General features: G+C 38.9%; 1 protein-coding gene across 2 annotated transcripts; it reads right to left on the bottom strand.

Moving 5' to 3' along the window:
- Window positions 1–15,960: 15,960 nt before the first annotated feature.
- Window positions 15,961–22,168, bottom strand: LOC122672756 (acyl-protein thioesterase 2-like). Of its 2 annotated transcripts, none has more exons than XM_043870234.1 (10): window positions 22,060–22,168; window positions 21,376–21,469; window positions 20,985–21,099; window positions 19,767–19,803; window positions 19,568–19,637; window positions 19,296–19,400; window positions 18,775–18,925; window positions 18,497–18,579; window positions 16,449–16,542; window positions 15,961–16,345 (listed from the first exon to the last, which is right to left on the bottom strand). In XM_043870234.1, the coding sequence occupies exons 2-10, from the start codon at window positions 21,404–21,406 to the stop codon at window positions 16,258–16,260; spliced, it is 774 nt and encodes a 257-aa protein (XP_043726169.1). In that variant the 5' UTR covers window positions 21,407–21,469; window positions 22,060–22,168; the 3' UTR covers window positions 15,961–16,257. The 2 variants fall into 2 exon arrangements, with proteins under 2 accessions (XP_043726169.1, XP_043726170.1); XM_043870235.1 differs by lacking the exon at window positions 22,060–22,168 and adding an exon at window positions 21,925–21,988.
- Between the last annotated feature and the right edge of the window lie 211 nt (window positions 22,169–22,379).

Consider the following 22,379-nt stretch of genomic DNA (forward strand, 5'->3'; position numbering starts at 1 on the left):
GGAGCACGCATATGAGCAGGGGGAGGCCGAGACACCATCTGAGCGGAGTGCCATTGGAGGGTCACCCTCTCCCCAAGGTAGAGCTCAACTCCAGAAGGACCCTCAAAGGTGATCTGTTTCTAAACAAGCCCAGAGACATACTAGTAATTCTCCTGGTCATTAGGATCGTCAATCTGCCCCTCATCGTAGGGTTGCCAACGGATCTGCCAACAGAATCGATTCAGTTAAACAAAGCAAAGGGGAATCAATTTAGAAAGAACAAAAAGGCTTAGAGAAGTTTCTTTGATGATTACTCGGTTGACTGCCAAATCATTGAGCTAAAGATGTACTTACAACTCATCGATAAGAGAACACCCCGTCTTCCCCCAACGAGTCACTCAGGGGATTTGGGGAGCCGCTTCGTCAGGGAGACAAGGGGCATGGATCCCTAGAATCTCATAACACCATACCTGTCAAAGAAAATAAGAGAACAATATCAAGAGCCAAACAAAGATTGAAGGCTAAAAAAGGGGTCAAGGGAGCGAAGCATACCCATAGAACATAAGCACAGCCGATCAAGCCAGGAGCACCAAAAGCAAGGCGATCTAACATCTTTAAAAAGTGGGCATAAGCAGACCCGCCCCAGTAAAAGGATGTTGCCTCCTCAAAATCTTCAAAGAAACAAGCAAGAAGAGTATCTATGCGGCCTCGTCTGTCATGGAAGAGGACATTGGAGACAAGATAAAGGAGAAAACTCCTAGTAGCCTGTTCCAATAAATCCTCGGGGGAGTTGTCATCAATCACTTGGTTGTCCCACTCTTTCTTCAAGGTGGACAAGAGAATGACACGAGAAGTCACTTTAAAACCCAGGAGATCACCAATCTCCTCAAGGGATTTCGTCTGAAGTGAAGGAGTCAAAGAAACAGGTCTCCTAGAGAAGGGGATCCCCGTAATCATAAAGAAGTCCAAAGGGATAATGGTTACCCCCCCCCGGCAGGTAGATGGAACGTGAGGGTCAACGGCCTCCAATGGTCTACAAGAGCATGGACTACAGGGGTATCAAGCTTGGGTTAAACTACCTGAGTAGTACAACCCAGTCCTGTCAAGTCCACCCTCTCTCTCACAGCGGGATGGAGTCGTAGGTACGATAACAAGATGTCATTGGTACGACAATACTTCTTATAACTAGGGGAGTCAAGTTCCTATAGGATAATGGGCAGGAATTAAATATTGAACAAAACATGCGTTGCAAGAAAAGAAGAGAAGGCAAGCACCACTTACCTTCTTGAGAGCCTGACCCCAGATGGTGCAACATTTGTGGAGTGCAGTGTCCACCAGAATACTTCCGAGGTGCCACTCCACCTTCAAATCGTCGATCACCTCAGAAGAAGAAGATAATGGCCTACCCCGCTTTGATGAAGACATGGAAGAAGGCCAAACTAAGAAAAGCACAAGGAAGAGATAGAAAGAGGAGAGAGGGCAGACCTCTAGTGGAAAAATCCAAGCCAAGGGTAAGGAAAGGTGAGAAATGAGGACCACCCCCTCCTTTTATAGAAAACCGCTGCCGCCGTCGCCGCTGGACCATAGGCGTGTGAAGGCCCGCGACCTTGCATGGCACCACCGCGTAGGTCCATGGCCCCACGTGGCACCGCTGCGTAGTTCCACAGCCTTGCATGGCACCACCGTCCAAAACCGGCAGCCTCGAGTGGCACTGCCGCCAAAAAAAAAAAGAAGTAATTTTTTGGGGTTCCGATGCCACCTCACCATACACTTTTCAAAACTGGTCGCGATGCCATCACATTGTATTTTTTCAAAACTAGTCACGATGCCATCTCATTGCGCGCATTTTAAATTTCGATCGCGATGCCATCTCATCGTTATACATTTCAAATTTTGGTTATGGTGTCGTGTCATCACACACATTTCAATATTTGGGTCGCGATGCCGTCTCATCGTTACACATTTCAAAATTTTGGTCGTGATGCCGTCTCATCATTACACATTTCAAAATTTTGATCGTGATGCTGTCTCATCGTTACACATTTCAAAATTTTGGTCGCAATGCCCTCGCATTGTCACACATTTCAAAATTTCGATCGTGATGCCGTCTCATCGTTACACATTTCAAAATTTCGATCACGATGACGTCTCATCGTTACACATTTCAAAATTTCGGTTACGATGCCTTCTCATCGTCACACATTTCAAAATTTTGGTCGCGATGCCATCTCACCGTTACACATTTTAAAATTTCAGTCGAGATGCCATCTCATCGTTATGCATTTTAAAATTTTAGTCGCGATGTCGTCTCATCGTTACACATTACAAAATTTTGGTCACGATGCCATTCATCATACATTTCCAAGAGAGATTCAGTCAATGCCCTCCCAGTTGAGCAATGCTCAAAATCAAATTCCAATCGAGCGGTGCTCAAAATCATATTTTTGATCAAGCGATGCTCAAAATTTTGCTGAGCGATCCTCAAAATCAAATTCCAATCGAGCATTGCTCAAAATCAAACTTCTGATCGAACAATGCTCAAGACTCTGTCGAGCATTGCTCAAAATCAAATTCCTATCGAGCATTGCTCAAAATTAGATTTCTGATCAAGCGATGCTCTAACTCAAAACTGTGCCAAGCGTTGCTCACAACCAAAAATCCCCATCGAGCATTGCTAAAAGTCAGACTTCCTACCGAGCGTCACTCATAAATCAGAATCCATCGGAGCGTCGCTCAAAACCATTACCCTTTTTTGATCGCCCGTTTCCCTTTGATCTATTGATCACCCATTGTCATCTGATACTTGGATCGTCCATTGCCATTTGATCTGTTGATCACCCATCGTCATCCAATCCTTGGATCGCCTGTTGCCATTTGATCTGTTGATCACCCGTTGCCACCCAATCCCTGGATCACCCGTTGCCATTTGATTTTGTGATTATCCGCTATCATCTGATCTGTTGATCGCCCACTACCATCAGATCTTTGATCTCCCGTTGATACCCGATCCTCTAGATCTATTGATTAAGCACCAGTTGCTACTGAACGGTTTGCGGAGATAGGTTTTATTGTTCAAAATAATAGTTTTCATCGAATGGTTTGCTAAGATAGGTTTTACCATTCAAAATAAAAGAATTCATTAGACGGTTTGCCGAGATAGGTTTTACCATTTAAAACAAAAGACTTCACCGAGAGATTTGCCGAATGAGGTTTTATTGTTCAAAACGTCATCACCTATGAGCAAAGTGGCGATAGTAGTTGCTCAACCCGAGGAAGTTTACTGAAAGGTTTATTAAGGGAGCTCCGTTACCTTTGAGCAAAGTGATGGAGTAGTTGCTCGACCCAAGGAGGCTCACTAAAAAGTTTTCAGAGGGAACACTATCGCCTATGAGCAAAGCGACAGTAGTAGTTGCTCAAAAGATTTGTTGAATGGTTTACTGAGACGCGGTTTTATCGTTCAACTCCACCACCTATGAGCAAAGTGACAGTGATGCATGATCCTGGTGACAAAATCAAGCGGTCTTTTTGTCTTTGCCCTTTGGCTATTGGCACAAGTCTTGGCCAAAGAGAGGCAAATTGTAGACGCTGGATTTTTCCACCCCTTAGCGATGATGACAATCGGACGCGAAAGGCTGGCAATGCCCTTTAAAAATTATTTTCCTTCGGAGAGACTCGGACACCTATTCCACCTCGTTTCCACCCGCAGTCCCCCTGCATCCTCGGAACAACCCCACACGACGCCCTCGCCTGAAGTCCTGACCCGATGGTACCGCGCACAATCGTGGCACTATACAGTAGCACCGCACCCTACTGTGGCACTACACGGCAGCACCCAGCCCGACTGCGGCACTGGGTGGCAGCACCGTGCCTGGTAGTGCACTCCCAACTGCGGCACCGCACACCAACGTCGCGGCCAACGAAACCTGGTCCCGCGAAGCTGCGCCCCGAGCCGCGGTACCGCGGGGTACCCGAAATGAAATTTTTTTATTTCTGACAATGCCGCAGGATTCGGCACGGCGCCGCCAGACAAAAATTTTGCCTATAAATACCCCCACCCCTCATTTCAACAAGTTCCAAGTTAAGGAGAGGGGGGACCCCCAGAGCTCCAGTTTTCAGTTTTTTTTTCTTTTTTCCTAGTTTCGTGGCCCTGTCCCAGTCCGATTCCGAGCTTTCGAGCCTCGTCCCTCTATCCGGAGTCCGGGTCCCCCAAACCCGCCTTTCTTAACCCATTTTCTCCCAAAACCCCGAAGCCTCCCATGGCCTAGTCACCTTGCTCGATGTCCTAACCCCTAGTCTTTGAAGCCTTTCGACGTCTTTATTCTGTCTGAGGTCCTAGTACCCGACAACCGTGCCATTATTCTGCCCGATATCCGAGAAGCCTAGTTTCTGAAGCTTTCTGATGTCGTTATTCTGTCTGAGGTCTTAGTACCCGATACCCGTACGCCATTACGCTGCCTGACATCCGAGTGTTCACTCTCCAGAGATTTTTTGACGCCATTATTCTGCTTGATGTCCAGGCAATTACTTTCTGACGTCGTTACTCTGTCCGATAAAGGACAAAGTCAGTCTTTTGCCTCCACCTGAGCTGGGGGACGCGATCTGTCCTATATAATTGCATTGGTTTAAAGCATACAGGTATTTAATCTTTTCATCGCACTTTAATTCTGTAACAAAATAGACTTTTAAATTATGCTCGTGTAGTGTACAGTAGTTAATTTAATTAAGCAGTTTTGTACATCATGTTAGCTATACATGTGGAAATAGGACATTTATGAAGAAAGAATATTCGAAAACCAGAATCTAGTAGAAATACCAGTTTACCTGGGCGAGGTGGGTGCCTAACACCTTCTCACTCTCATAACCTGACCACTTACCCCGAATCTCTGACCAGACCAAATGAAGTCCTGTAGCCCTTCACAGGGCTACACCAATGGGTCCTAGGCCCTAATCCTAGGTGGTGACTCCATTTCATTTTATTGTATGACCCCCATCCCCCAATGAACCATAACCTTTGAGAAGATGCATTCCTTCTCTCTCTCCAACAGAGGAGCATAACCCCAACCCCCTTCGAACCAAGCGCCCAAGAGGGAACGTGGGGCATAATTTTGGGAATGGATCCCCACACCTGTGAAAAAGAGTTAGGATCCTCTTATCCTGTGAAAAAGACTGTAAAGGTATTCTTCCCACCTATTGTACTAAAAGGAAGAAGCTAGTGAAATTCTCTCAAGGTTGAGAGGAGTGGATGTAGGCTGGGTTAGCCAAACCACTATAAATCTTATGTGTTATTCTCTTTGAATATTTATTCTATCTATCTTGTCTTAATCAAAGAAAATTTTAAAAAGGCTAATATTTCACTAGTGATAACTTATTCACCCTCCTCTAGGTTATTTCTCAATTGTTATCAAAGCGGGAGCTCAATTCTTGAGACTTGAAGATCTATGGGATCACACTATCCTAATGCACTTGAGGGACTAAATGTCTCCAGGCCTCCATTGTTTAATGGTGATAACTTTGCATATTGGAGAATTAAATTTAAAAAATTCACTTATACTCACAACCTTTATATGTGGAATGTTATTGAACATGGACCATGTTTTTACCAAGAAAGTCAATGAAGAGGATGTGCCCAAAACCACAGATGAATTAACCTCTGCTGAAAAAGAGAAAGTTCAACAGAACTATAAAGCTATCACATTTGTACAATATGCATTGAGTAAATCTGAGTTTGATACGATAGCTATGTGTGAATCTGCCAAAGAAATTTGGGATACACTTGTTGTTTCCTATGAAGGAACCACACAAGTAAAAGAATCAAAAATTAATAAACTTGTTACTGAATATGAACTATTTAGAATGTTAAAAAATGAAAATATTGCTAGCATGTTTTTGAGGTTTACTAACATTATAAACAAGTTGAAGGGCTTAGGAACATATACCAAGTCTGAAAATGTTCGAAAAATTCTTAGATCATTATCCCCCAAATGGAGACCGAAGGTAATGACCATAAAGGAATCAAAGAATCTCAACACAGTTAGCATGGACGAGCTTATGGGATCCCTTCTAACTTATGAAGTTGAATTAAATGAAGATGATAAATGGATAGAGACAAAAGAGCTCAAGAGGAAGACCATCGCACTCAAAACTACAAACATTTCTGAGGAGGAAAACGATGAAGATGAAAACATCAGTATCTCAGAAAAAGAGATGTCTCTAATAACTAAGAAGTTTCAAAAATTCCTCAAAAAGAAAGGAGAAAAATACTTCAACAAGGGACAAGCATCGAAGGAGAACAAAGGTAAAAGTCTCTCTAAGGATAAACCTCAGTTTTCTAACAAGAAAGATATTGTATACTATGAATGCAGAAAATCCGGTCACTTCAGAATTAAGTGCTCAAAAGGACAAGACAAAAAGAAAGCATATGTCACAGAGATCACATGGGACTCTAATGAGGAACAAGAAGAAGAAAAATCTGATGAAGAGACCACCAACCTAGCATTGATGGCACACATTGAAAATCAAGAAGAAAAAGACATGGAGGTAAGTTCAGTCTATGTCAGTTCTAATTCTAGAAATAGTGACTCACTTGATGATATAGATACTGACGATATAGACGAGAATGATATTGAAAAAGGCTTTGAGGCTCTCTATGAGGGAAGTCGTAAACTAGAGGCTTCAAACTCTATACTAGAAAAGCAAGTCATAAGGTTACATGATAAAGTAGATGATCTACATGCCTATATTGCTATATTTAAAGAGGAAAAAGAAAAATTAACGTTGGTTTTGGTCACCTTCACAAAAGGACAAAAATCCTTAGATGCTCTTCTTGTTACATCACAAAAGACACCACAAGGCAAAGAAGGACTTGGCTACGATGGGAGAATTCCATACCATGCCAAAGAAAAAGAAAAATTGGTATACATAGAAGAGGAGAGAGCAAAACAAAGTCAAACGTCAACATTTCATGCACCTCCTCCAAGAAACAAAGGACGAAACAATCAATGGCATAGAACCCCAAATCATCATGCTTTTCAATACACTTCCTAAAGAAAGAATAGACCTCAAAGGCCACAAAGGTAATTGTATCAATCTGAAACTCCATATATGATGAAAAGAAAGACTAGACCCCAACAGGCTCATAGGCCATGTTTGGATTATTATCCAAGGCAATATAACTCCTATAGACCTTATGTACCTCAAAGACCCCAAAGAGGTAGAAGACCTCAAAATTCCTTTGACCATCAAAGATCTTAAAAAAGGGCACCATCTCCATTTGATATATGTGATCCTAGGTATCAACGACTTAAGAGTTATGTTCCAAACAAGAAGAGTAATTATAAGAAGGTTTGGATGCCTAAGGGAACTTTTGATCCTAACAACGATGGACCCATGAAATTATGGAGACCAATGTATGTGTGAAACTCTGTTTTGTAGGTATTCTTAAAGAGCAAAGGTCAAGTTGAATGGTACATTGATAGTGGCTGCTCTAAACATATGACAGTGAATGCAAAGATTTTCATAAAACTGAGAAAATATGATGGAGGATGGGTAACATTTGGAGACAATGGTAAATGAAAGATTATTGGCATTGGAAACATCGATATCGGAGGTACTACTATCTTAAATGTTTGTCTGGTTAACAAACTTGCTTACAATCTTCTAAGTTTCAGTCAACTCTGTAGTGTTGGCTACAAGGTAAACTTCGATGTATTTTATTGTTTAGTTGTAGATGTAAATAACAAAGTAGTATTGAAAGGATCTAAAAGAAACAACATATACACTTGTGTTATTGATGAAGCTAGATCTAGCAACATATGCTTAGTCTCACATGATAAATCAAATATATGGTATAGAAAACTTGGTCATATAAATGTCAAATTAATTGAATCTATTGCATCTAAAGAATTACTTCAAAATTTACCAAAATTAAAATTTGACAAAAATTATTTTTGTGATGCATGTCAAAAAGGTAAGCAAGCGAGAGTGTCTCATAAATCAAAAAATATTATTTCTATAGATAGACTTCTTGAATTGCTTCACTTAGATCTTTTTGGTCCTATACCTACTCCAAGTTTGAGTGGTAAAGTATGTACTTTTGTTATTATTGATGACTATTTTTGGTCCTATACATGGACTCTATTTCTTAGACATAAAAATGATGCATTTAATGAGTTTAAGACCTTATGCAAGAAAATTCAAAACCAAAGATGTTACTTAGTAACTACCATAAGAAGCGATCATGGTGGTGAGTTTGATAACTCAAACCAATTAAGGAAATTCTGTGATGATGAAGGTATCACTACAATTTCTCAGCTCCTTGAACTCCTCAATCTAATGGGGTTGTTGAGAGGAAAAATAGAACTCTTCAAGAGACTGCCCGAACCATGCTTAGTGAGTATTCTTTACCAAAATACTTTTAGGCTGAAGCTATAAATACAGCTTGCTGTGTTTTGATCAGAAAAATTTTGTCAAAAACACCCTATGAATTATATTTTGAAAAGAAACCAAAAGTTGATTATTTTCATATTTTTTAGTGTAAATGCTATATTTTAAATACAAAAAATTCCAAAAGTAAATTTGATGAAAATCAGATGAAGACAATTTTCTTGGGTACTCTAGCAATAGTCGTGCTTATAGAGTATTTAACAAAAGGACTTTGGCAATAGAGGAATCTATGAATATCAGATTTGATGTATCCCCTCCCAAGAAAAAATACAGACCATTGGTTGATGATGATGAGGTTGTTGTATCCGAAATCATGAAAAGAGTTGAGACATCTTCCTTAGAAGAAAATGATAATTCACCCCTAGAATTATCTCAGGAAAACTCAATGGAACTACCCAAAGAAATCAGACGTATAAGAGACCATCCCTTAGAACAAATCATTGGAGACTTTGAGACTGGTGTTCAAACAAGATCCAGACTCCAAAACACTTGTAATTATGCCGTATTCCTATCATTAATTGAACCTAAAAGTACTAAAGAAGCATTATCTGATAATGATTGGATCTTGGCCATGCAAGAGGAATTACATCAATTCGAAAGAAAAGATGTATAGGAACTTGTGTCAAAACCCAAGAATAAACCTATCATTGGTACTAAGTAGATTTTTAGAAATAAGCTTGACGAAAATGAAACTATTGTTAGAAACAAGGCAAGACTAGTTGCCCAAGGCTATAATTAGCAAGAGGGAATCGACTTCGACGAAACATATGCCCCTGTTGCTCGATTAGAAGCCATAAGGATGCTATTAGCCTTCTCTTATCATAAAAATTTCAAACTCTATCAAATGGATGTCAAGAGTGCTTTCTTAAATGGCTTTATTGCTGAAGAAGTTTTTGTTTCTCAACCCCCAGGTTTTGAAAATCTTTCTTTTCCATCTCATGTTTTCAAATTAAAGAAAGTCTTGTATGGACTTAAGCAAGCTCCTAGAACATGTTATGATAGATTAAAAACTTTCTTAATTGAAAATGCATATACTATTGGTAAGGTAGACATAACATTGTTTGTTAAACATAAAGGCTCAAATTTGGTTATAGTTCAAATAAATGTAGATGATAACATTTTTTGTGCTATTGATGAATCATTATGTATTGAATTTAACAGCTGTATGAAAAATGAATTTGATATGAGTTTAATGGGTGAACTAAATTTCTTCTTAGGACTTCAAATTAAACAAATCGAAAATAGAATTTTCATTACTCAATCTAAATATATTAAGGAACTATTGAAGAAATTTGATACAAATTCTCAAAAATCATCTAGCACTCTCATGAGCATATCAATCACCTTATCAAAAGATGAGCATAGAACTCCTTTTGATCCCACTCATTATCGAGGTATGATTGGAAGCTTACTGTATTTAACTACAAACAGACCAGATATTATATTTGGTGTTTGTGCATGTGCAAGATTCCAAGCTAGTCCTATGCAATCTCATGCTAACACAGTTAAGTGTATTTTCAAATATTTAAAGGGTACTATTAATATAGGACTTTGGTACCCTATGCATAATAATTTCGATTTACTTAGCTTCTCTGATGCTGATTTTGCTGGTTGCCATATTGATCGCAAAAGCACTAGTGGAACTTATCACTTTCTCAGATCATGTCTTGTATCTTGGTTCGGTAAGAAACAGAACAATGTTACACTCTCCACTACCAAACCTGAGTACATTGCAACAGGTAGGTGTTGTGCACGAATTCTCTAGATGTGCCAGACTCTCTCTGATTATGGAGTAAGTTTCGTCACTTCAAAAATCCTCTATGATAATACAAGTGCTATTAATCTCAATAAAAATCCTATTCTTCACTCCTGAGCCAAACACATTGATATTCATCACCACTTTCTTCGTGATAATGCTCAGAAGGGCGAAATTATCCTTGAACATATCGACACTGCTAGGCAAGTCGCAGACATTTTCACTAAACCTCTGCCCGAAGAAAGATTTTGTACTCTTCGTCGAGAGTTGGGTATTTGTAACCCATTTGAATGAGCTTATCTCTTTGAATCTGCCTAAATTGGACGATCCATTCAATCCAGGGCCAGCTGACTTGAAAATTCAAAATTTCAAGTCATCCAATCAATCGGATGGTCGAAACCGATCGACCGGATCGCGGACAGAGGACTTTTTAACCCGGTCCGTGGCTTATTTCGCTCATTCTATCTTTACTCAAACCGTTTCCTCTCTTCTCCAAAACCTCTCTTTTGGGTTTTTAGGGCAAAACATTATGATTTTCTTAAGTTTTGGAGATTCCATCATAGTTTCCTTGGCAAATCTTCAAGTTTTTCCATCTTTTTCCTTCTTCCTTGTCAAAAATCTTTCAAAATTCCATTTTGCAAAACCCTAACTTCTCAAATGGCACACAAAGGAGTCTTCCAAAAAGAGAAAGAGTGAGGCTTCCAAGAAGGATCAATTTGATGGAAACTTGTTCATCTCCAAGGAAGCTTCCATCTATTGGGTTATCTTCTCCAAGAAGAAACTCATTAAGGAGAAATTCATAAGTGTTTCTCAACTAAACAGTGTTCTTCCTTCTGAGATTCATACACCATTTGAAATGTTGGGTTGGGATGCTATTCTCTATCTCCAAGAGCTTCCTTTTCCTAGACTTGTTTAACTCTCCTATTGTAATCTTAAAGTTGTGGGTGAAGATGAAGGATATACTATCACCTCTAATGTCAAGGGGAAAGAAATTACTTTTGATATGGATGATCTTGCCCAAATTATTGGTGTTAGTGACCTTGGTGATAAAAAATATCTCAGAACCAAAACTAGCCCTGATGACTTCATGAATGTCCATGAGGTTTATGATTCTATTTTCAAGGATTATCAAGGAGAACCCAAAGAACTCACTGCTATTCAGCTTCATGACATTGTTAGAGTTGTTAATCTCATTCTTACCTATAATATACTTCCTATTGGTGGACACAAGGATGCAGTGAATAACTTTCAAGCCTATCTCTTTTGGAGCATTGCTACCTCCAATCAGATTAGTCTTCCTTACATTATTATGAGGACAATAGAGATTGCCACTGAGAAAGGCCACAAGGGAGGCCTTCCCTACTGTCGTCTCCTAACCATTATCTTCAAGCACTTTGAGGTAGACTTCCCTGACGAAGTTTCTGCTACCAAACCATGTGCTATGGATTCCTCTAACCTGAAGAAGATGGGTATTCCTTCTGTCTCTTCTGTTCCTCCTCCTCGCCATGTAAGGCACAAGCAGGCCTCAGAACCCATCATTGACAATGAAGATAAAGATGAAGATGACGATATTGATGGTGACTATGTGACTAGGACAGAATTTGTTGCATTTCAAGAGAAGCTAGACACCCGCCTACAGGGATTTGATGATCAGTTTGGTGTACTTTGTGGTGAGAACAGGGAGATCATGACTCACCTTTAGATGCTCACTTAGCACTTTCGCCTAACTCCTCCACCTCCACCTCCACCTCCTGCAGCTGACTAGTTTCTTTATTTTTAGTCTATATTTCAAGATAATGTGTACTCTCTTTTGGACCTTTTAAGTTACTTGTTTCAACGGTCTAAACGTTAAAGTACTGGTATTATGCTATCTGGATTTAAAACTTGTTTAGTGTGGTGCATACTCTTAGAGGCAGTATGGTTAATACTTATGCTTATGATTGAGCTTATTTTTGCTGATAATGTTTGCTTTATAATTATTGCATGAGATTCTCTAATGCAGGGGGAGCTTCTCTACTCCTTTTTGTTGTTGACAAAAAGGGGAGAAAGTTTTATGATTTGGATTACCTTTTGGAGAGAAAGAAAATGGATATTTATCTTGTTTATGGATACATATTGAAAGGGGAGATTGTGAATACATATTGAATGGGGAGAAAATCTTACAATCTTGAAAAAGATTTACATGGTTATACATAATGCATTTTTAGATTCCTATCTTGATTATAGCATATTGCATGATATATGTCATTGCCAAATTATTTGTTTGTCATCATCAAAAAGGGGGAGATTGTTAGGAAAACCTTCCCTACCTCTATGATTGTTTTGATGATAACAAATGGGAAAACCTTCCCTACCTTTATGATTATTTTGATAATAACAAACGTGTTGGCACAAGCCATTGTGTATTAATATGTCAACAGGTTTGATGATGGAACCAAGAAGATCAAGCCAAGAAATTGAAGGACATAAAGCACAAGGATGTGCAAGACAAAGCTTGAAAGATCAAGGCTATAAAGACATCTCACCATTCTCACTAAAAAATAATTGAAGAATGTAGATTGAAGATTGAAGAACATCACTTGAAGAAATCAAGATGAAGACCTTCATGAAGATGTTCATGTGCACATTCACAAATACACACACACACTTACATACTTGTATTTGCATTTGTATAATATTAATAAAATTGCATTTGCATCATATAGAGACCTTAGGAGGTTGTAATTTGAACCCACGTTCTACCAAAAAAAATTTTGAACCCACGGGACCTTAGGAAATGTTGGAAAACGGTTGGAGCAAAATCCTGTGAAACCCCACAGTCAAAACTATCAGAATCAAGCAATACAGGGGAACGGGACTGTGATCCGGTCGATCGGATCGCAGGACCCATTCTATCCGGAGGCTGGTAGCAGCATCATGGGAACGTACCCGTGTCTTGATCCGGTCGATCAGATCAAGTGGGACGATGGTTCGGTTGACCGGACTATGCTCGGATGAAATTCTGTCCTCCAACGGCTAGTTTCCAACGGTTATATTTCTCCAACGACTATGATCCGATCGACCGGATCATTCATCAGGTTGATCGGATGGACCAAAAATAGATCCGTTAGAGCTCATTTTGCACATGTTTTTAGTGCATTAAATGACCCTATAAATAGAGAACTTGTGAGAGCTTTTCACTCATCTAATATAGTCCAAAATAGTACTTTTATAAGAGGTGAAAAGTTATTCTAAAGTCCTATTGATTGAAGTCTAGTGGTCTCCATCAAGATCATTCTAGTTTGACTTCAACACTCAAGACCTTACAAGCTTTCATTCTAAAGAGAAATTCTAAAGAAGGTCAAAGCATTGAGCATTATTGCATGTCATTCATTATTTGCAAAAAGTACATGTTACACTCCTTGCCTAGGTAATTCGTACATTTTCTTCATTGTATTGTTTATGCTTTTGAGTTAAGAAAGCATTAGTGTGTTAATCTAGACTGTACTTAGATTAATACGTTGGGATCCTCTTATCCTGGGAAAAAGATTGTAAAAGTGTTCTTCTACCTATTATACTGAAAGGAAGAAGCTAGTCAAATTCTCTCAAGGTTGAAAGGAGTGGATGTAGGCTAGGTTAGCCGAACCACTATAAATCTTGTGTGTTATTCTCTTTGAATATTTATTTCTATCTATCTTGTCTTAATCAAAGAAAAATTTAAAAAGGCTAATATTTCACTAATGATAACCTATTCACCCCCCCCCTCTAAATTATCTCACACCCTAATATGCATATAGTTGTATGCTGGTTAGAATGGCTTTATACCTAGTGCTACAACCCTTGCCAACAGGGGTTTAAGTGTTGGATAATCCTCTTGGAGAAACCAGAGAGACCGATCGAGATACTAGGAGCTACGATACCGAGCGAGATACCGGAATTGTGGTAGTAGGATTAAACATTGGGGATTTTCTGGGGTAAACCAACGAGACCGATTGAGGTACTGGGACCAGCGAGTCCGATTTAGGTACCAGGACCGGTAAGCTCCCAGTGCAACTCGGGTTTGTCAATGTCGGACTGCCATCCGTGTATGGGACCGAGACCGGGGCCGAGGATGCTAACTATGGTGTTGCAACATAACTAGACCAGACTTAGGCATTTGTTTGTTAGGTGGATAATAATAAAATTGAACTCATTCATGTGGCATGACTATAAATCGGACCTAATATACAAATTGTCCTGGTGGTATAGGACGTTGTGGGATTTGTCTATCATGTTTGGTTTGTGTCCTTGTGATTGCATTCATGGGCTCTGTTGTGTGTGCTTGCATGTTCTAATTGCTCACTGGATTTAATGAAGCTCATTCCACATAGATACCCCCTTTTTTATTGTGATGCAGGAGTACCTATGCTGGATAGTACTATTGAGACTCCTCTAGTGGTGGATCCTAGTGATGATCGGTTGGCACCAAGCTTCGATGGACACAAGGCTGGATGCGCATGCGATGTTGTGCCAGTGGGGCATGTTGATTGAGGGCTTGGACTTCATTTTTGATACATTGATGTATTACTTTTATTTTTGCCATCAATGTATATTTTGGGAATATGGTAATTATATCTTGTCTCAAACACTTGGGTGAAAACAATGGATAACACAATTAATTATTATGAGATAACTGATAGATTTTCTCTTTATTGACTTTATATTTTAACCTGTCTTCCGCAGCTCTAATTTCGATTATATTGATTATGGATTGTGAGTGTTAGTCACTGTACCAACGATCCAGGTAGGTTTTGGGATGTATGCATACATCCTAGTCACACTTCTCGATGTTTGGAAGTGGGGTGTGACATGAAGGGAAGGGGTATTAATAGGATAGATATTTAGAATATTTATAGATTTTATAGGATATTTGAGAGGGTATTTTGCTACACGGATCCAAAGATGGTTCCACAGATCTGTGGAAGGTTCCACGGAATGGATCCATGGGCCTCAAAACCCTAATTTTGAATGTTTTGAATTTTGTTTCACGCCCGAGTATCAAATTTTGATGCGTAATATACTGTCGGAATCGTCTTTCCAAACACTATCCAATGATGCAAGTGCTGGTCCAAGTCTTAGTAAAAAATTGAATTTTAGAACAAAAACTAACCCTAATTCAATTATGAGGGAATTCCCGGTAGTCTTTTCCTACATCGCTTCTACACCCTTGACTAGCATCAAGTATTTTGCATTTAAAAGCATTTGTCCAAATCTTATTGAGGTCAAGGTGGCATAGGTTATGTGGACGAGACCTCAAGAGATCTTTCGTCAATCCATATTTTGGTTGTCATCATTGTCGAGGGTGACAAAATTAGGGTCTACACCAGGTAGTTACAGAACTACTCATTCCTTAAAAGTTTGTTATAAGTTATAACTCCCCTACTAACCGTTCGTCTGTTCGTTGATCACTGACCGTTTATCACTGGCAACATCAGTCATTGATTGTTCTTGGATCACCGACTATTCATCAATCATTGACCGTTTATCGATCTCTGACCATTTTTATCTGTCAATGATAGTTCGTCAATCACTAAAAATAGGTAGATCTTAACTGAGAATAAGTTCAATCAATTGACTGAAATAGGATGTAAACAGATACAAACGAAATGGACCAATGAAAATTTTTTTGAGTAAATTCAAGTTTTATGTGCTATCTACTTAACTTCACATTGCATTGATCTGAAAATTCTGAATAACATTCAGAACACGCAAGGCAACCAGCTTGCAAGATTACATACATAATTATGGAGATATTTCCACGTAAATGAATTCCAAAATCCATAAGAATAACCCAATCATGAAATGTTAAGATTCAGCATTACCAATCCCATGCAGGTGCCAACAAGCCAAAAAAAAATAAGAAGCATTCAAAAGTTCTTTTCAAGAGATGCTAGAACCAAAAGGGAATAGGTAGAATATGCCACTATACCATATACCACAACCATATCTACTCTCCAACTAACCACTTCTACTCCTCACATATAATAGTGTGTTCACTTCCTTTTCACCCCCTCCTATTTCTTCCTCACTCATATTATTTGAAATGAAAAATGGCTCCGCAATTACGAGGGAGAACCCTCAAGCCCCAACCTTGCATTTAACCAATTGCAGACCTCGTCCATCTCTTCTGGGATAGTGTAGTGGCCAAGCCTGCACAAATAAAATTGAACACTCTTAAGGAGATTGCTCTCTTGCTTCAGCCATAATTTAAACCATGTATTTCTTGCTGGGGAGGAAAAATCCAATTTGATACCCATTATATGTTCTGAATGTAAGATTACGAAACCCAGTTGCATTCAAGATCTCTGCAGATTTCTCTCCATGTTTGTAGGCGACCACATCATCAACTGCAACAGGAACATATGAACATAACAGTCCATGTAGTGAAATACCATATGTTTTCTCCATTACAATATACAGTACCAAACTACCAAATACAATGCTTTAAAAGCTAAAGGAATACACAATAATTCATAGAGCATTATTAGAAGCTTTGACAAGTAGGTGCCATAACACAACCCTTTTCCTAAAATAATGGAGGCCCTAAAAGCAGTAAATTCAATATGGGAGTTTTCTTCTACCACAACTAAGAAAGGGGAACAAATCTAGGCTACAAAGAAAACATTTCACATGTAACAAGGTTTAATAAGTTGAATCCATCTTCAATTAAGAGGGTTCCTGAATTGAAGTTACGAGAGGTAAAGAACTAGATCAAGTTGGGGGACCTAGATATGTGCGGTTTGGTATAGGTTCACTAAAGTGCACAAATACTTCCTGCATGCTGTTTGGATGTCATCACTAAATTAAGGGGAGATTCAGCTTGCTAAGTTGATAAGCCTTCAGCAGTTCATACTACGAACCTAAGCTCAATACCATCTTTATCAGCTAATAGCTATTTACATACTCATTTGCATGCCAAATAAAAGGGGGGTGGGATGCAGGAAGAATCAATACAAGCTCGCAATGAATTCATGTATACTTTGACAAAGTGGAATGTAAAGAATAAAGAGACTACATATAAATAGCAAGGTGGTAGGCGGGTAGCCAAGATTAGGTGTCCAAAAAAGCCTAGGAGTAGGTCCAAATACATAATAAAGCGAAGGACAGTAATCATTTGCAACAAAACCACTGACAACGCCAGTGAGGAGCACATATTGATGGCTTAAGGGAAAAAGGGGACGGCTACAAGAACAATAATCAAGCTCATGAACAAAAATTTGGAACATGTGCTTTAACAGAAGTGATCCCGGAAAAAAAAAAGGTTTTGACGATTACGATTAACACGTTGATGACATGCTAGTCCAGATTTCTAGATAATTCAGTTCTCAAACATGCGAGTCCAGGAGATTCAGTTTCCTGATTTAGTAAGCTCAAGCACTATACTCAGTAATTTGGTTTTAGCAAGCTGCAACACTGGAAATTTCTTCAAATAATGAATCAAGGTTTCAAACAGCGGTGGGCTAGACTCTAGAGCCCCATCAGGCCATGGTTACTTAGCAGTCAGTTGAATATGTGCTACCCCCATTCGACTGGGCTACAAGTCTTCAACCATCCCAATTCCCAAGGGTGTGTAGGTGGTGAGGACATTGATATTTTAGTATTATTCCATATTAAATCTCTCCTTGTTCAATTTTCCACTCAATTTAACAACGAAATAGACTAGAAGATAGCCGATTTCCAAGGGTTGCTGAACCATCTTTTCTTGAATCATCCAAGTTAAAAAAAAACTGTTGGTGTCATGAGCCTTCACACTCTTTCTCCTCCCTGACATGTGGGCCACCTCTATATGAACCATGCGGCACCCCTTCCCGTGCTCCCATTCACTTGGCATGGGAAATTGTATTCCACGCAAGCAGCGTGGCAATCTCCTGCCCAAAATAAAAATAGGAAATAGAGGACCTAATACTGGAGACATTCATCTAGAGAAGGAAATAGAAGACCTAGTGATAGGATAACCCAGAATTTAAGTTTAGTTTTCCAAACTGAGAAAACTTTCAAGAGACGGTCTAAGGAACCTCTAGGATATCAGTTCTAGACAGCCAACACATATAATGTTCCAAGGAGCATAATTGCATGAGTAAACTATAGTCAAAGCCGGGCTTGCATATTTAACATCCACCGGGAAATGGGATGCTGGTCAATAATAGGTCAACTTATGGCTGTAGTTCCATTAGGCTGACCAATACTGTCATTCCCATCTTCAAATTAGTACCTTAATATAAAATTTATTATAAAGGCATATGATAAAATAACAAAATCTCAACTGAAATAACACATTATATAAAAGGGAAACAAAGGTACCTCTGCCATGACATAGCAAAAGGGGCAAGGAGGAAGCATGCCTTGCAGCCTCCTGTGAACCTTCTATCTTGTTCCTCAAGCTCCTGGTAATAAACAATATCTGCTTTCTTATGAACATATATATGCACAAGAGTGAACTCTATATAAGGGAAAAGAACATATAACAGTGATTTTAAGTGATTTTGCAAGCATGCGTATGTGTATAAGTTTCTTCATTTTTTATCTTTTGCTCAAAGGGAAGGATGTATGTGGAAGGAATAAAATTTAGAAATTCGAACCTTGAACATGGAAGCCAGCCACTTAAACCAACAACTGTACTTAAGTTAACAGGGTATGAGTTTCCATTGCCATACTTCCCTTGAACATAGCAAATGGCAGAGTAAAGTGCCGTAGCAGCACCCATGCTGAAGCCGCCAATACCAAGTTTGACTGTAAAAAAGAAAAGAGGAAGGCACCAAGATTGTGAATTGTGAACTTACAGGGAAAACATATTGATTGTTCCTATTACATTAGCTTAAAACAAAGAATTATGTTAGAACCTCATCCAAGAAGCAATTGACCCACAATTGCTTTCCTGGCAGAATTCAGTAAATTGTCTAAGTTTCAGAAATCTCAACTTTCTAAATGAGAAAATAGCAACCCCACCAGCGGGGGGGAACAAAATAAAATAAAATAAACTGTTTAGTCCAGACTGAAACTTGAAAGTTTGGAGTATTAACATGTCTTCAAATAATCACATCCTTTTACCAGTGCAGTAAGATATATGTCATTTCCTCACTAGAGAAAGATTGAAACCTACTATCAGCAGGCTCTGTTGACAAGAGGTTTGCAACATGTGCTGCTGAAGCATCTAAACCCTCCACATCATCAGGAGCATCTTCGGAAAGGTCTCCTACATCAAACCCTAATATAAATCAACAAAAGTTGTTAGAACTTGTTTTAGTGCTTTAATGGCAGGAAGAGTTTGATATCAACTTTGAAAAACTTCGAAAAAGAGATATAATATCAATCATCGAACTACAATGAATGACCCGAAAAAGAAAGCAGCTCATATAAATTAATTACTCTTACATGCAGTGCAAGGAAATCCGCCAAATATTGCCACAGGTCGAGTAGGAGCAGTTGGGCATATCCATTTAATCTGTATATAAAAATCCATTAAAGAATTTGATAAATTTATTCAGGAACTAGGAAGCCATTCCCCCATCCTTACAGACATGTAAATAAAGATGCAATTAAAAGCAAATTAAAACATACTTATTATCCTTACATTTGGAAGAGGAAGTGTTTCCAGGAGCTGGGACCAGCTGCACAAAAATACCCGAAGAAAAAAATGAGAAAGATCTGTTAATCTCTATTGGATAATCTATAAATTTTCAGTAGCAGTTGAGAATATGAAATGTGAGATTGACGACGTGGATACTGTCAATCTTTAAGAAGTTTGAACACCATTACTGCAAAATTTCTCAATGTTCCCATCAACTTTTTGGACCACAGAGCATAGTCCTTTAGATAAAATGGAAAAATATGCCAAAATAAATACCCAATGCTGAAGCACCAAGACGAGATGAAGCTGCGTTTTTAGTTTGACTCAAGAGGAAAAGACTCAAGACTCAAGAGTTGGTGTTGATCATGTCATACTTCGTGAGAGGAAAAGAGTTCTAAAAGAACTTGTATTAAGTTAAATATGATAAAACATAACCATTAGGTAAGAGCTAGCTTAAGGCTAACCAATCTCTTTGCTCAGTTAGCTGGCAACACAGGTAGTGAACAAGTGATCCTATTCAAGCCTTAGTGCATATTCACCTTTCTGATTTGAAGCTTTCCCATTAAGCTCAGATACAAATGAGCGAATGAAAGAAAGGACAAACAACCAGGTTTATTTAGGTCACTGTACTGTCACTCTCAATATAGAATTAGAATCTTGACCAAAAGGGCGCATGATTCAAAACAGTTAAATATAACATAAATTGACTGGCCAGTGAGAACAGGACAAGGCATTGACATTCCCAACTCCTTTTCTCCTGTTCCTATCACAAAAAAGTCTACCATTTGTATGCAAGGTATATGCTCAGGACAAATGGAAAAGAATAGAATCTCAACAACATTGCTGACAGAAAAAAGGATAAGCACAATAATAATGATAATTATTGATATCCCCAGTCCCTTTCTCACACACTGTTGATGCGCCATGCATGCATGTCTCTTGCAGCCATGAACAATCCAGCACTATACAGTACAGAAGATAGTAAGTTTGACCCCAAAAAAATCTACTAGATACACCAAAATATGAATATCAATTTTCAATTTTACCCATAGACTTGGTATGCATTCCAGCTAACAATGATTGATCTTTTGAAAAGAACAGTTCAATTGAGAAATGCCAATACGAATAGGAAAAGGAAAAATCACCTGACCCTAAATCTCTACAGACAAAAATGATAACAGAACAATCATGGCAATGGCAACTGTAAAACAGCAATAATACCTTGATCCATTATCACCGAGGCCATGCAGCCAGACTATAGTGGCCTGGTGTTTGCCTTTGGGTCTAACCACATGGGTCCTTCCAAATTCGAATGTCCTTCTAGCAGTCCTACTACCTGAAATTTTGCCTCAATTGAGTTAATCACACAGTGAGCCCAAAAAGGACCAAGGAAGGAGAAGAACAAAATATACACTCTAAGAGACCAACAGTGTCAGCATTCGTCGATCTCTGTTACGAATACATTCAGATGAAGAAAAAAGGAAATAAACAAAAAAACAGAGGGGAAAAGAAAAACGATTAAGAAACCATGAAAGGTCACCCATTTCAAAAACAACCCACACTTAAATACGAAATCCAGATGAATATATGACATTAGATGAAAAAGACTAACCTGAACCAACAGAGCTAGTAGAGAAGCTCATTTCGAAAGCCCGAAGAACCGCACTGACAAACCCGCCTATTGCAGCAATGATTGAGAAGAAGTCCTGCAATGAAGAAAAAGCCCAAATTGCAATCTCTATTTATAACCACCTGGGCAGTTGAAAAAAGGGAATAAAATCCATGAATCTGCATCAGCCACTCTTGCTGACACCAGCTATATATCGTTCCTGAAAACGCCTAGACGCTCAGAAAGGGAAAGGCATCCACAAAAAGGAAAGATAAAGAAAGGGAGGAAAAGCACGAAATCTTTTATGAGCAGAGAATCCATAACAGATCATAGCACATAAAAACCTAAGAGGGTCTCTCGATTTGTATTAGAGAGAGAGAGAGAGAGAATCTTGGCAGTGGGTAAATTAAAGCAACCCGTCTAAAACAATTAAAAGAATAAAACCCATTTCAATTTTTCTTAATCATTTAAATGATTGATGGGCACCATTAATCAGGTCAATAAACAAATATACTTCTACTCCCACGATAGAGAAGAAGAAGGCGCAAAAACCTGCAATTATAATAAGATCTGATAAAAATGGAAATATGAAGAGCCTTCGAAAAAGAAAAAGAGAACATAAAATAAAATCTATGTGAAAGATTAAAAGGGTAGTAGGTGTTTCACGCCTAGCCTTTTTATACCAACCTGGTTTTACTTGTCGAGGAGACACAAAAGCATATGAGCTTTTCTCCCTTCCCTCCCTTTTGCTTCTTGTGTACCTTCTCACCTTTAGTTTATAACTTTATATGACAATAGCAATAGTCCAAAACTAGTCCTTTCTTACAAGACTTCATTATGAGACTCAAATGCCCTTCCAACCACATCTCCATTTCCAAACTATATTGTAAATCCCATCGAAATTCTGTGTTTTGCCAAACTATAAATGACAGGCAAAATGAAACCCAAACTATTCAGCCCCAAAAATGTCCCTAAGAAGTAAGAAATGCAACACTTACCAACCCTCT

The sequence above is a fragment of the Telopea speciosissima genome, chromosome 8, assembly GCF_018873765.1.
Source record: "Telopea speciosissima isolate NSW1024214 ecotype Mountain lineage chromosome 8, Tspe_v1, whole genome shotgun sequence".
NCBI classification, from domain to species: Eukaryota; Viridiplantae; Streptophyta; class Magnoliopsida; order Proteales; family Proteaceae; genus Telopea; species Telopea speciosissima.